The 13,197-nt window shown below is 43.0% G+C and overlaps 1 protein-coding gene across 1 annotated transcript in view; it reads left to right on the top strand.

Moving 5' to 3' along the window:
• The window catches only part of adarb2 (adenosine deaminase RNA specific B2 (inactive)), a 170,211-nt gene that overhangs the window by 144,693 nt on the left and 12,321 nt on the right, over nucleotides 1–13,197 (top strand). Inside the window, exons 5-7 of the mRNA XM_047568702.1 lie at nucleotides 6,844–7,012; nucleotides 9,220–9,371; nucleotides 10,586–10,754. Of these exons, the coding sequence (XP_047424658.1) occupies nucleotides 6,844–7,012; nucleotides 9,220–9,371; nucleotides 10,586–10,754 (490 nt within the window). The remainder of the gene's footprint in view (nucleotides 1–6,843; nucleotides 7,013–9,219; nucleotides 9,372–10,585; nucleotides 10,755–13,197) is intronic.

Genomic DNA, 13,197 nt, shown 5'->3' with positions numbered 1-13,197 from the left:
CGCCAAAGTAAACTGCCGGCACGCGCCGCCAAATAGTGTGGAAAATCTCATTTGAATCGATCTGAGATAGCTTTGGGTTTCTGGAGATGGTAAACACTGTTCAGATGTGCTCAGAGACATGAAAAATCAGGAGCGTCCACATGTGCTGAAAAGATACACCCCCCCCTCCCCTTCCTCGTTTCTTTTTTCTTCAAATTTGTTTGTTGGGATGAGAGAAGCTTCTTCTGAGGCTTTTTTTTTTTTTTTTCATCGAGCTCAGTGATGAGACTCAGCGTGAGGAGGAAAACCACTGGGACTGAAGATGAGAGCAAAAGGGGTTTCAAACAAGTTGATTATAAATGACAGTTAAGCCAGGGTTCTTAGTCTGCGTATCCATTTTCAAATAGGGATTTTTCTCTACTCTTTATCTGGTTTTCCGGGTGTCGCAAAAAATCGCGGCGTTCAGTAATCGCATCCGGCAACAAAACAGCTTGTAGCAGAGATGTTGCAGCAGAGACAGAGGGAGGGAGAGAGAGATTTGAGAGCTTCAGCAGCCTTCCACAAAGCCACCCTTATACATTCAGAGCAGTTTCTGTTTGAGCTAATAAAGATTCAACAGGATGCATTCTCCTCTCGTGCCAAGTCGTGTTTTTTTTTTTTTACATTTTTTTCCCTTCCTCTCTGCTGGCACCGAGCATTTTTTTTTTTTTTTTTTTTTTTATCCATGATTCGGCTTGGGTGACATTCACTGTAATCATCCAGCATCTTGTGTTGAAAGAACACATGAAAGATGGGATTTGTGGAGCTCAGCCCAAATGGCATATAAATGAGTCGACTAAAAGTTGACCTTGAGAGCTCACTCGGCTCCAGAAGAAAATGTTTTCGTGTCCGCTTTATGGTGCTCTGAGATAATGGGCGGCTTATTAGGAGACATCTTTTCCCTGTTTTTTTGTTTTTTTTTAGCCAAAGAGAATAAAGGGGATCTGATTATAGCTTCACGGTGTCTGTCAATTGCAGTTGGCACGTGTTACAGTGGATCATTGCACAGTTCATGGTCAGGTCATTTAGATGATGTTCTCCTGGTTGACACTCTCACTTATAGCCATAAAGAATATCAAAGTTTTATGCTCCATATGTGTTTCTGCAATAATTCACAGAATTGAAGTGGTTAATACAGATCCTTCAGTCCTATAAGAACAATAATAAACCAAGTCCTGCATTAAAAGTTTACCTGAAGTAATAGAAAACAAGTATTATCATGAAAATGTAGCAAATCTCCCAAGTTTTTTCAGTTTTTTCCATTTTAACCAATATTTTCTTCTCCCTTAAAACTAAATTAAAGGACAAAGAAATTATTCAGAACACATTGCTGTTACGTGTAAATGTTATAATTAACAAACAGATTTTTACCGTCAGTCTCGTGTGGCACACGTGCGTGATTTGGATGAATCTGTTGTAGTGGGATAAAATGGCAGGTTCGGCTTGGAAACATATTTGCAGCTTGGCAGCACATACCAGGATGGAAGGTTTTCAGCATATCTGCACCATATCTCAATGACACATCCCGCATCACGCCCGCATCCGTAACAGCTTCTCACCGGTCTTCGTTCTCGTCACGTGGGATTGCGTCACGAAACGGACTCTGCCCATGTCGTCTTTGTTTCACTGGGTGTTCATGTACAGCCAAGGACTTGTGCATCACCTCATAGTAAACAACAGTTTTCCCACTCGGTTGCACACCTCTATTTGAGATGCCTAAATAAACTGACTGTGTTGTCGCCTTTTGGTTGCAACAGACCTCAGAGCTGAGCCCCGGCTTGTGTGAGGAATGACGGCGCGAAAACAGACCAGCTTCCGACCGGCGACGAGCTTGTGTCTTCTCGGCTCGCTGCCATGCTGCGTTCGTCTGTGGGAAGTAAACACGCTATGGGAGCCTCAAAGGAAGCGTTTAAGTTTTCTTAAAAGAGAACATTGGCGTAAACCACAGCTCTTTTTTTGTGCTTGTTATACCTTAATCTATTACAGAATTGTGGTCAAATAATTCCAATTTGTCATCATATGAAATCTCCGATGAAATTTCTAATTAAGGATTTTTCCAGTACGTCTCCACAGGAATGAGTTATTCAACTGAGAGTTATGACTGGTGGGCATTGGACAAAAGCAAACTCAGTTCCAGCTTCCGTTAATAATGAGAAAAATCATGAATTGATACAGCTTTTAATAAAACTGAAAGGCGTAAGAAGCAGCGATCCTTCTGTGGCAGAAGATGCTTGGCCAGCTGTTTCTGATCCATGTTAAATAGTCACATACATAATAGTCATCGGCTGTTGATTTTAACGCTCCCCTTTCGCTGTTTGACATCGATGACCTCCCTGCAGCCCACTCTGCTTTCCAGCTCCTCTGTGTCGGCATCTTCAATCATCTTAAATCAAAGTCTGACTCTGAGTGCGAGGTCGTCCGGTCCGGCGGCCTCAACAACTGTCTCACAGTCTGCTGCGGCGCTGTGTAATCTCACGCGATGCGGCCCGGTGGTGAGAGGCCATCTCCCCGACGTGCGGAGAGACCAGACCACTGTTGCGGGTGATGCAACGTTAAGCGGGAACACAGAGGAAACACGTGTGCTGGAGCTGTTTGATAAATGAGTTGACTTGCAGTCCGTTCCTGATGCGACCCGTCCAAACCCCGTTCTATCACAATGTGCCGACGGTTTTTGGCACACACAGTGGCACAATATGCACCGGTTTACGGTGCAGGTGTGCAGGCGAAAATTATATTTTAGCCACGGGTGCTAACATCACCCTTGACCGACAAAATTGCCTCGCTCTTTTGAAAGCGGTGTGTCCTAGCCACAGCACTCGCGCAATTTGGTGACAAATGGAATGATGTGGGCAGGATGTGCCACAAAGGCTTCTCCCAAGATGAAGACGTTCTGTAATGCAGAGTCAAATAAGTTAAGACGCCCAACTTAGCCTCGGAAACAGGTAATATCTTGTCCCGTCAATCATTCGAATATGTCTGCAATTTGCTCACACTTTTGACCCCGCCGGGCGAGCAGTGTCTGCACAAATTCCGTTTAATTCTCGACGGGGAAATTGCACTGCTTTGCTTGATTGTTACCACACCTCCTACCTCACTTTTCCTTCCACTCGGGTGCAGCCAAGTTCAGGAGCAGTAATCAGAATCGCGTTAAATAAATGCCTATGTGCACCCGACGGAAAAAAAAAGGAAAGTTCACAGAGAGCCGCGTGCTTTGTCATTCCGTAAAGGCCTCTGACAATTTTGGGCTCTGAGCTGTGTGGAGCAGTTGCCATAGTGAGTGTTTCCAGGTCTCAGTCTGTGATGTGCATGCTTTTTGACAGTGCTGTTATCCTGGGGTGTGACATCTTTGAATCACCAGTAATCAACAGTTGTATTTGTGTGTGAAGAGAGCCCCGGGCCTTTGGCTCCACTCTACCTTGTTCCCTTTGACCGTTTCTTTTTGTATTTCTGTGATGAAGCTGATTATTCCTGGTTTAAAAACAGCTCAGTGCCTGTGGGCAGACTCTCTCTCTCTTTCTCTTTCATTCATCTCTCCTCCTCTCCTGCTCTCTCCTCTCTCCTGCAAACTGAAGGCAACCTCGGTGCCAATTTCATGGGAGGGTAGCGAGCAGCGCAGCAGAAATTATCCACTGCAAAATTGATCTAAACAATCGCAAAGTGGAACGGCAAGGAAAAGCAGGAGAATGAAATTGGGAGAGTCTGTTACCTTTTTGAACTTGCTTTATCACCGAGAAGGGATTGGGCTGCATTGCTTACAGGGAATGTCAATAGCTGCACTCCCGATATGGAGACTGGACGCTCATAAATAAATAAATATTGCGTGTTGTTCCTGTTCCTGTGCACGTTAAAACTGCTTGTTTTTCCCCCTTAAATTCGCAAAAAGTGCAGCAATATGCTTTGATGGTGTTGATGTTAAACCGAGTTGACACATTTGATAAATCGGCGCCAACAGCTCTATGCACAGGGTGATGTGTTGCTGACGATGTGTATAAACCACATACGTTTCTGTTAGCACCCTGACAAAGGTGTGACGCTCGTAAAATAAGTGCGTGAATAAATGTTTATGATTATGATTATGAGGGTGCACTTCGCAGGAATCATCATCATTTGATTTCAGCATCTTTGACCCTTTCCACTGTTGAGCTCTCTGTAGTCAAAACTATTAGTTTTGAGTGGTTTCATTTACGTCACATCTAGTAGCTTTATATATATATAATATATTTACTTTAGATTAGATGAATCCCTCTGGCCTGGTGTATAATACTCACTGTGTCCTCAAAGTTGACTGAATTATATTTATTTTTTACAGAATATATTTTAAAATATTGCCTATGGCTCAAGAGGTTAATATTTCAAGAAAAAGATTTTTACGCAGAATCAAGGGTGTAGTATTACTGTGTTTAGAGACAAGGTGGCCTGGTTGGAGATAAAAACGGGGGCAGACACGAGAAACTAACTCACTGACCTCTTATATAGACATTCTTTGCTCCCCTGGGTTCTCTTATTACAGAGGTAGTTTCTTACCTGTTCTATTGTCTGTAAAGTCACATACTTGTTGAAACACTACGTGCCGTGTAATACTTTCCACAAACAAAACACTTCCCTACAACTCTTATCTCAACAGACGTTAACAGCACGTTTAAGCTAATTTTAGCAACTTAACTGTTAACTGTGGCAGTCCAGTGTAGCATTAGCTCGCTGACGGCTCACTTTTATTTTATCCTATTTTAGTCCAACCTATCAACATAAACATATACAAGCCCCAAATCTCTGACTAACGTACAAAGGCAAACTACTTGGTCAATGTAGTGAAGGGTTTAACAGCTAAAGACCCAGATATTTTGCTCTTTAGTTGGTGGAGACCAAAACTGAGCTAAAAGGAGAGCGAATATTCTTCAGATGGCCAGATAAATAAATCACTGCGTCTGCTGGATATTTAAATCCGTAAACGTTTGCAAGCATCTTTGTTATATGAGCGTAAAAGGTGACAGTATGTTGCTTTAATGTTTAGAACAAAAACTGACATGACAGAGCATTAATCCAGGGTTTCTTGTCTTAAGTTTGACAGTTTAGTTTGTATTCAGAAAAAAAAAAGTTTAAAAAGTCGAGATTACTTTACAAAAAATCTATTTGTAGTTTTTTTGTTTGTTTGTTTAAAGGGTAAAAGTTTAACTTCCTCCACCCTCCTGGGATCGTCCTTTCTTCTTCTCTGTGCTCCCTTTACCTCAACTGCCCACACACACATGCGTGCGCACACACACATGCACACAACTCCCTCTCTGGGCTTTTTTCCTCCCCTGCCCTCCTTCCTTCTCCTCATCAGTGGAGGTGTCAGGACTCTAACGCCGCGGTGCCATCTGGGCCGAGGCTGATAAAAGCTCATGTGCCGGTCTGCCGATGCCTGCAGGTCTGCCAGAAGCCAACGAAGCCTGACTTTCAGAGGCGATGGGAGAGATTTGTGGCAGCCTAGGAAGGAATGGCAAGCGGTTAACGTGCTGACCCCCCCTCTCCTCCCCCCTCCTCTGTCTGTCAGTCACATGGCCCTGCACTGGCCTGAATCCTCCCCGAGAAAAGTGTCTTTTTGTCAAAGGAAAACCGACATGAAGCCAGGATGGCTTTTTGGATCTTTGATCTCTCTCAGCATTTGTTTCGTGCGTCACGTTGGGATTGCCACTTGGGTGAAGTCTTTGGAAGCTTGTGTCATATTATCACAAACAGAGTGAGTTGGATCCTTGGTTCTTAGAGGATAAAGACTCCTACTACCGCACTGTAAAAACGACATCACCTAATAACTCATTCTAAACGGACCTCTGGCTATTCCTTCTTTGTTCTCTCGTCTACTTACCATTAGCATAAAACTTACCTGTCTGTATGGTTTCCACTAGAGTACTTCAGCATTTCTGAAAAATAGCTGTACTTTATGAAATTAGATAAAATGAGCTAGCTAGGTCAGTTACCAGGCTTGTGGTACTGTACCTGGAAGTAGTAAAGCAAACAGTGATTCTAGCTAATCAACTTTGTAGCTTAAGTTTGCAGAAGTAGCAGAAGTTTGTTAATATCTTCACCTAAACTGTGCCTGAGCCTCATCAAGGACACTGACAGTTCCCGGTTCTCCCTCAACATTGTGACAAGTTAATCTTTCTTCCTCCGTCCCAGTGATGACTAAGAATAAGAAATGTAAGTCAGCCTGCTGACCTTATAGTTACCTTGATCATTTGGACACTTATTCCCAAGGGAGCGAGGTTATTAAAGACAGAGGCAGCATGCCTGCTTGTCTGCTCTCTGCTGTGTTTCTTGGGCTTTGTCATTGGTTGACCCAAAGAAACGTAGTCAGACCCAAGTCTATGAGTCTGATAATACACCATTTGGATTTCATTATGGGTGCAACTCCATGCTGCTCTGATGACGCGTATGACCCATTACTCTTCTGTCCGTCACTGAATAAATTCCACCCAAATTATTTGATTGACCCGGCAGATCTTTGCTGGAACATAATATAATCCCAAGGGAGTCATTCTAGACTAATTTTTCCTCACAAAAATTGGGTTTCTATTCTTTGCCAGTCCTTAACCCAGATTATTTTTCGCTATAGGGTTTATATACTGTTAATGTTCTGTGCTGCTTTACTGAAGTTTATGAAGCATCCACACCTCGTAGCTTCTTTGCGGCCACATAGTCGACTATCCTGACTTCAACTTTACATTCTAACAGCTTTATTGATACAACGAGTGAACACATACATGGATTTTTAGTTCACGGATGTTCACGGACAAAACTTCAAAGCACATCACGTCTGTATTTGTATTGTCTGTATTTCTTCAATAGGTCTTGACCTGAGGCACGCCCAGGTGGTGGCGTTATCCACAGGCACCAAGTGCATCAACGGGGAGTACCTGAGCGACCAGGGCCAAGTGGTCAACGACTGCCACGCTGAAGTCACGGCCCGCAGAGCCCTGCTACGCTTCCTCTACTCTCAACTTGAACTCTACTTGAGGTAATAGACCTTTACCTTTAAAACACACAGACCTTCCCTGAGCACTGCTTGTGCTCGTATAGTCTGCCCGATTCTTCCCTTTTCTTGATTCTTGTGTTTCTGCATGTGCACTGAGCGGAGTTTTGTTTCATTTTAACCAAAATACAAAATCAGTGCTGGATTCTCTAACTTCTTATTTTTGTTATTCAAGTGCAATTGATTAAAAGACCATTTTGGGTAGTTGGTCCACTGTTTATCCAGTCCAATTGATGAAAGGTTTACACAGAAGAAGGCTTAACATACGTCTGATTTGATCATCAAAACTGATATTGGTTTGTAGTATATTGAACTGTGCAGCTGTCACAACAGCGATCAAGCCACAACATTAAAACCACTGACAAGAGAAGTATATAACACTGACCATCTTGTGTGTTTAAGTGTCGCCAGCTTCTCTCTTCATAGACTCTAGTCTCCAAGGTGCTTCCATCAACTTTAACATACATTACATTAGTCAGTACACCATTGTATTTTGTATGTTGTGCCCTGCGGTTCCATAAAAATCTCTCTCATCTGTAAAAAGCTCCATGGAAACAGAACTCATCTGCTCACAAGAGACTTTTCAATAATCAACGAGCCATATGTGCGCCGTTCTCTCCAACTAACTAAGCATACTATCACTCACTCAACTGGTTCAGCTTGGGGTCTCAATGGCCTATTTGTTTTCCGCATTAAAAAAGATAAATAAATCAAAATCTTTTTTTGTGTGTCTGCGCAACCTGTACAGTTTGCTGTGGTGCACTCGCCGAGCTCTTCAGCTGCATCTAGAGGCGGCCTCGATAAGTTTAGACTCCTAACTACCACCAGTGCAGTAGCATATATTATGTTTTTTTTTTTGTGCTCCCCTGAGGAACTCGCTAGCAAGGCTGATGTATCAGATAAGTGGATGGAAGTCTAGATCGTTGAATGTCATATTTGCATACACAGCACTGACTTTTTGTCTTAGCACAATGCTGGGTGGCAGGTACGGAGACTTTGCAGCAGAGTAAAATTGCTAATGGGGTAGATAAGTCATAATGAAATGACCAAACAAAATGCCAGAACTGCCATATTTACACTCCGCGAAAGGACATGGGAGACAGAGGAGAGGTTATATAAAGAGTGCAGCCGTGCTTTGCATGGTGATGCGTGGTATGAATATACTTTGTCCATGTACATATTTGTGTTTATGAGTGATGGCAGCTTTATTCCTGCTCAGTCCTCGGACAGATTATGTGCCATCTAGTATTCATATTATAACTACACTTTTTTTAAACTTTTTTTTTTGTGAAAAACAAAACAAAAATCTTTAAAACACATTTTGAAATAACAAAAAAAGAAAGAAATTTAAATTCTGTGATTTGTTTACAATTATAGGACAAAATAATTAAACCTGGGCTCTATGAAGTAGAAATATTGAGGAATTTCGCATTATAATATGCTAATATATTTTAGCCCTCGTAGGCCCTCGTACTTGAGTATTTGTGTTTACTTCTTTATTCTCTACTACATTTGAACAACATTAACATGATGCTGATATATTCATGCATCAGTAACTAGACTATACCTCCACCAACCAGTCAAGCTGCAGTTCGCTACCTTGTTTCCACACAAATGTAATATAAAGTATATGTGGAGAAACATTCCAGTGAAGAATTTATTTGACCTTAAAGTGTAATAATTTCATCTATACATTATATTAGACATTTGTTGGAAATTCGTGTCATGGGTGACGTGGATGTGCACATCACCACATAAAGCAAACCAGAAATATTTTGTCTGCAGGGGAACGTCACCTTCTGTCTTCCAGGCTTCTTAACAGCTGCTCTATAGCTGTTTAATTGCTGATCCAAACCCACGCTGCATTTTATTCAGCATTCCCTATTCCTCGTTCCATGACCTTCGCAATGACAATTTCATGACTCAAAAGAAGCTTATACACAGACCAGTGGGCTTGATTTACTCCCCATGTTTCTCCCTGGGTTATTTAAACAGTCAGCAGTGCACCGTGGTCAGTCCGACGGGGGGAGAATGGACTGTGGTCCACCTCCCTACCTCTCTCCCTCGCTTCATCATCAGAAAAGAAAAGTGGAAATCTATTTCTTATGCTGTGATGAATGGTGCTATTTTACTCATCAGTCTCTCTTCCTTCTTGTCACCTTTTCTCTCTCTTCCCCCCGGTCCCGCCGCAGTAAAAGACCAGAGGACTGGGAGGAGTCGATATTCGTGCGTCACAAGGAGTGCGGCTACAGGTTGAGAGATAACATCCACTTCCACATGTACATCAGCACCTCGCCGTGTGGGGACGGGAGGCTCAACTCTCCGTACGAAATCACCGCTGACCGTAAGATACCGGCCCCTTTCTGTGTCCTCTGCTCCCGTGTGTCGACGACTCTCAAATAAGAAAATACATTTATTTATTAATCCACATATCATGTCGCTCTCTCTGACAGTCTCTGGGTTGGAAATATCAGTTTCTTGCCTCCAACACAAGGCAGCCTCTTTCAGCCACACTCTGTCCTTGGCCTCTTTCAGCCACACTGTGCCAAATAAATGACAATTTATTGCTTACAGACGGAAAATAGATTGAATATTCATTTAGAGACAAATTTGTCTGGTGGTTTAAAAAATGTAATCTGGAGTCTGGACTATATTTCTCCTTCCCCTCACTGTATATATATAGATATATAGATGTGTGTGTGTGTGACAGTGCGGTACATGGTGAGACTTTCTTCAAACCAGCATTGATGTAAAAAAAAAGGGACTTTCAACTTTTTAGTCATTAAACCTTTTAAACGTTCTGCAGCGCGCTCTCAGAGATTAAAAGAAAATCACAGAGCACCTTTCCTCGACTGTTCTGGAACGTTTCTGAGCTCGAAACGGGGGCTTAATTTTAAACTGCTGTCAGATCAAAAGCAGCGGCTACGGAGGCAGGCGAGGGGAAAGAAGGGGGTAGGACGGGGTGTTTAAGCCACGGGAAATGAGAGGTCGTTCGAATAAGTGTTTATGCGCGTTCGCTTGTCGCGCCTGAGAGACGTGCACGTTATCATGTGTCACGCAAAGTCATTCACACTCAGCATTTCAGAGCCTCTGGTAAACCTAAACCACAGGTCTTTGGAGGAAATCTGCACAGACACTGGGAGAACATCGAAATGAGTCTTTATTGCAAACCACTGACTTTACTTAATAAGGTTAAGCACCTGTCGAGGTCACGCTGCCTCGTAACACCCACACAAAACCACATGAAATTAAATGGATCCAGGGCTTGTGCTCCTGCTAATGATGTTAGCAGTTTATATGAACGTAGAATATAAACTTCCCAAAGCGTATAACTACACACCTTTTAACCTTTTCCATCAGCATTTAGGTTATACACTGTTATAACTTAATAGAAGTTTGTTGAAGGGGTTTTAATTCCCAACAAGAATCTGTTGAATAATTTGCTTTATATACAGTGCGACACATAACTTTTTAGTTTTTGTCTCCTTCTCATAGACCTCCATAAATCTTGATGTTTCTGCTTGCCTTACTCGGCCGCACGTGTCGCGTCTCTTTCAGTACACAGCAGCAGACACCTCATGAGGAAGCACAGGAGCCACCTGCGGACCAAAATCGAGTCGGGCGAGGGGACGGTGCCGGTGCGATGCCGGGGGCCCGTCCAGACCTGGGACGGGGTCCTGCAGGGAGAGCAGCTCATCACCATGTCCTGCACCGACAAGATCACCAGGTCATAGCCGTCACGTGTTCCAGCTTGTGTTTTCAAGGATAAATTTATAACTCTCCCCTTCTATTCTGCCTCTTCTTGTTTTTGGTTTTGCATTTTGGACTGAGGGCACATAAACGCTGACTCCGAGGCCGCGTTCACCTCTTTTAATACCTCTCATTCCATCCTCATAACTATTACATTATGTGTTTCTGAATGCTGTTTTACAGGCCGTGTGTTATTTATAGACGTGTTAATCTCGTCTCCTCGTGAGCGTCTCTGTTCTGCTGTGAAAAAGAGCCAAAGGTAAACTGATTGGTGGAAAGGTTGGCTTGATTAGGAGATTAACTTCTTCATGAGAAGCAGGGATCTCTGTGTAAATAAAGCATTTTAACATGTGTTTATGAGCCTGCTAGAGCTCTGTCTGATATTTACCTTGGCGCATCTGCGCGCACTTGTAGGTGTGTTGCCATGAGCCGTGCTGTCTTGTAGTGCTGGCGGTGGTATTGATTTCCCATATGTGACTTGAATATTTAATCCAATTGTAATGAATTAGCGTATTATGCCAGCTTTGTTTTCATCTCCAGATGTGCGGGTCTGATTATTCTGCAGCTAACATAGTAGTCGTGTAAATGCTTTACCCACCATAAGCTTAGTGATTTACTTATTTAGGCTTTACATGCCTAAATGTAACCACAACTTTATTAGTCTTTGTTGCTGTGTTAGCATGAAGCAAGAGTCAGCCGTAGTTGCAACTTTATTTTAGTTATACTGAAACATTTTTTGCTCTTAAACTCTCCACGTATCGTCCACATGTCGTCAGGCCAGCGCAGAACAGATGGCAGCGCTAAATCCGTACAGCTTTGTTTCTCCCGCCTCCGTTTTCACACTGCGTGCACGTGTGAGTGGATGCGTAAGTGCGTACTCGCTGGGGCTTCCTTACCAGCAGAGGGAGGCGGCGACACAATCACACATCACGACATTCACTCGCGGCTTATTTAACGAGTAATTATTGTCTGAAATCTGAAACGTCGAGACGCACCAGTGGAGGTGACGGCTGGTCAGGTATGAGCGAGCGACTACGTGTGTTCTTGTATTTTCACTGTGCAGAAAGTATTGCAAAGTATCTGGTTTGTATCGTCCGTGTGGTCAGCTGGGGTAAAGCCTCTGACTGGGCACATTTTAAATGTCTTGATGTCTGTTTTTTAAGATTTAAGACGATGTGATATACAAAGAACATGTGAAAATGCTAACTTTAGCATGTTTAAATTCTCACAGCTGCAAAACTAACTTGATGACATTTGCCACCTTCGCTATTGTGTAACATTTGTTCTAATTTGGACCCAATCTAAAAGCACAACTTACAGTTATGAATGCATTAAACCAGGGGTGTATAAAACCAGCACAGTTTGATCTCTAGTGAGCCGGACAAGTAACATTACAGCATAATAACCTATAAATAACGATGCCAGATGATTCCCTTTGCTTTAGTTCAGAAAGTACATTGTGAAAGTGTTTACGTTTAGTGAACCATCCTTTTAAAACATATGTTATCAACAACCTGAAGTTCTTTAAGAAGAATAAGTGCAATGGCGGCACATTGCTGCCATCTGCTGTTTAGTTCTGGGTCTCAGTGTTGTGCTACGTCAGCAGCTGTGGTAAGATCGATGCTGCCCCTAGTGGAAAATTTACAAATACATGTCAATTTTATTGAAAATTTGCTCTTAATGACTTGTAATTTTCACGCTTTGCAAATTTATCCGGTGGGGCAGATGGGACCCTGCGGCGGCCGGTTTTGGCCTGCTGGCTGTAGGTTTGACACAATTCAGTCAGGATCAATAAAGTATCTGTCTTTGAGACAAACTGAACTATGAACACCAGCTCAAACCCTTTCAGTGCCACACTGTTTGACCATCATCAGCTGAGGTGTGATGCAAGCACGACTAAAAAACAACACAATAGTCGCTCTTCACTTCCACCCTCGCTGTTGCATTTTCTGAGAGATCTGAAATCGATTTTTAATAGAGTCTCAGTTTTTTTTCCTGCCATGACTGGGCCTCAACAGGAGCTGAACCCATGAATTTAGCTTAGTAAGCACCGCGCTGTGCCAACTGAGCCGTACAGGCCCGCAGCTGAGACGAGCGTGTGAAAGGACTGGCACAAGGAAAGAGAGAGAGAGACTGAGAGAGAGAGGTACAGCTAGAGAGGTGAACCCTTCTCCTGTGTAGCCGCTGTTAATTTGACCAATTTGATTCAGTTGGCCAGGGCTGGAGATGGTGTGATTAAATCTACCCAGGTCACCAACAGGGGTGAAAGCAATTACTTTACAAAAAAATAGAGTGACGGGGTTGAGGGGAGGGGAGAGGGGGGAATGAGACACCCTGCTTTTCTTCCCCTCGCACGTCTTCTTCTCCCCTCCAAGCCACCGGGCTTTGCTCCACAACTTCCTCTTCCTCTTTTTTTTTTT

The sequence above is a fragment of the Mugil cephalus genome, chromosome 18 (genome assembly GCF_022458985.1).
Source record: "Mugil cephalus isolate CIBA_MC_2020 chromosome 18, CIBA_Mcephalus_1.1, whole genome shotgun sequence".
In the NCBI taxonomy this organism is placed as follows: Eukaryota; Metazoa; Chordata; class Actinopteri; order Mugiliformes; family Mugilidae; genus Mugil; species Mugil cephalus.
The sequence above is the reverse complement of the archived record's forward strand: the minus strand, read 5'-3'. Positions and strand labels throughout refer to the sequence as shown.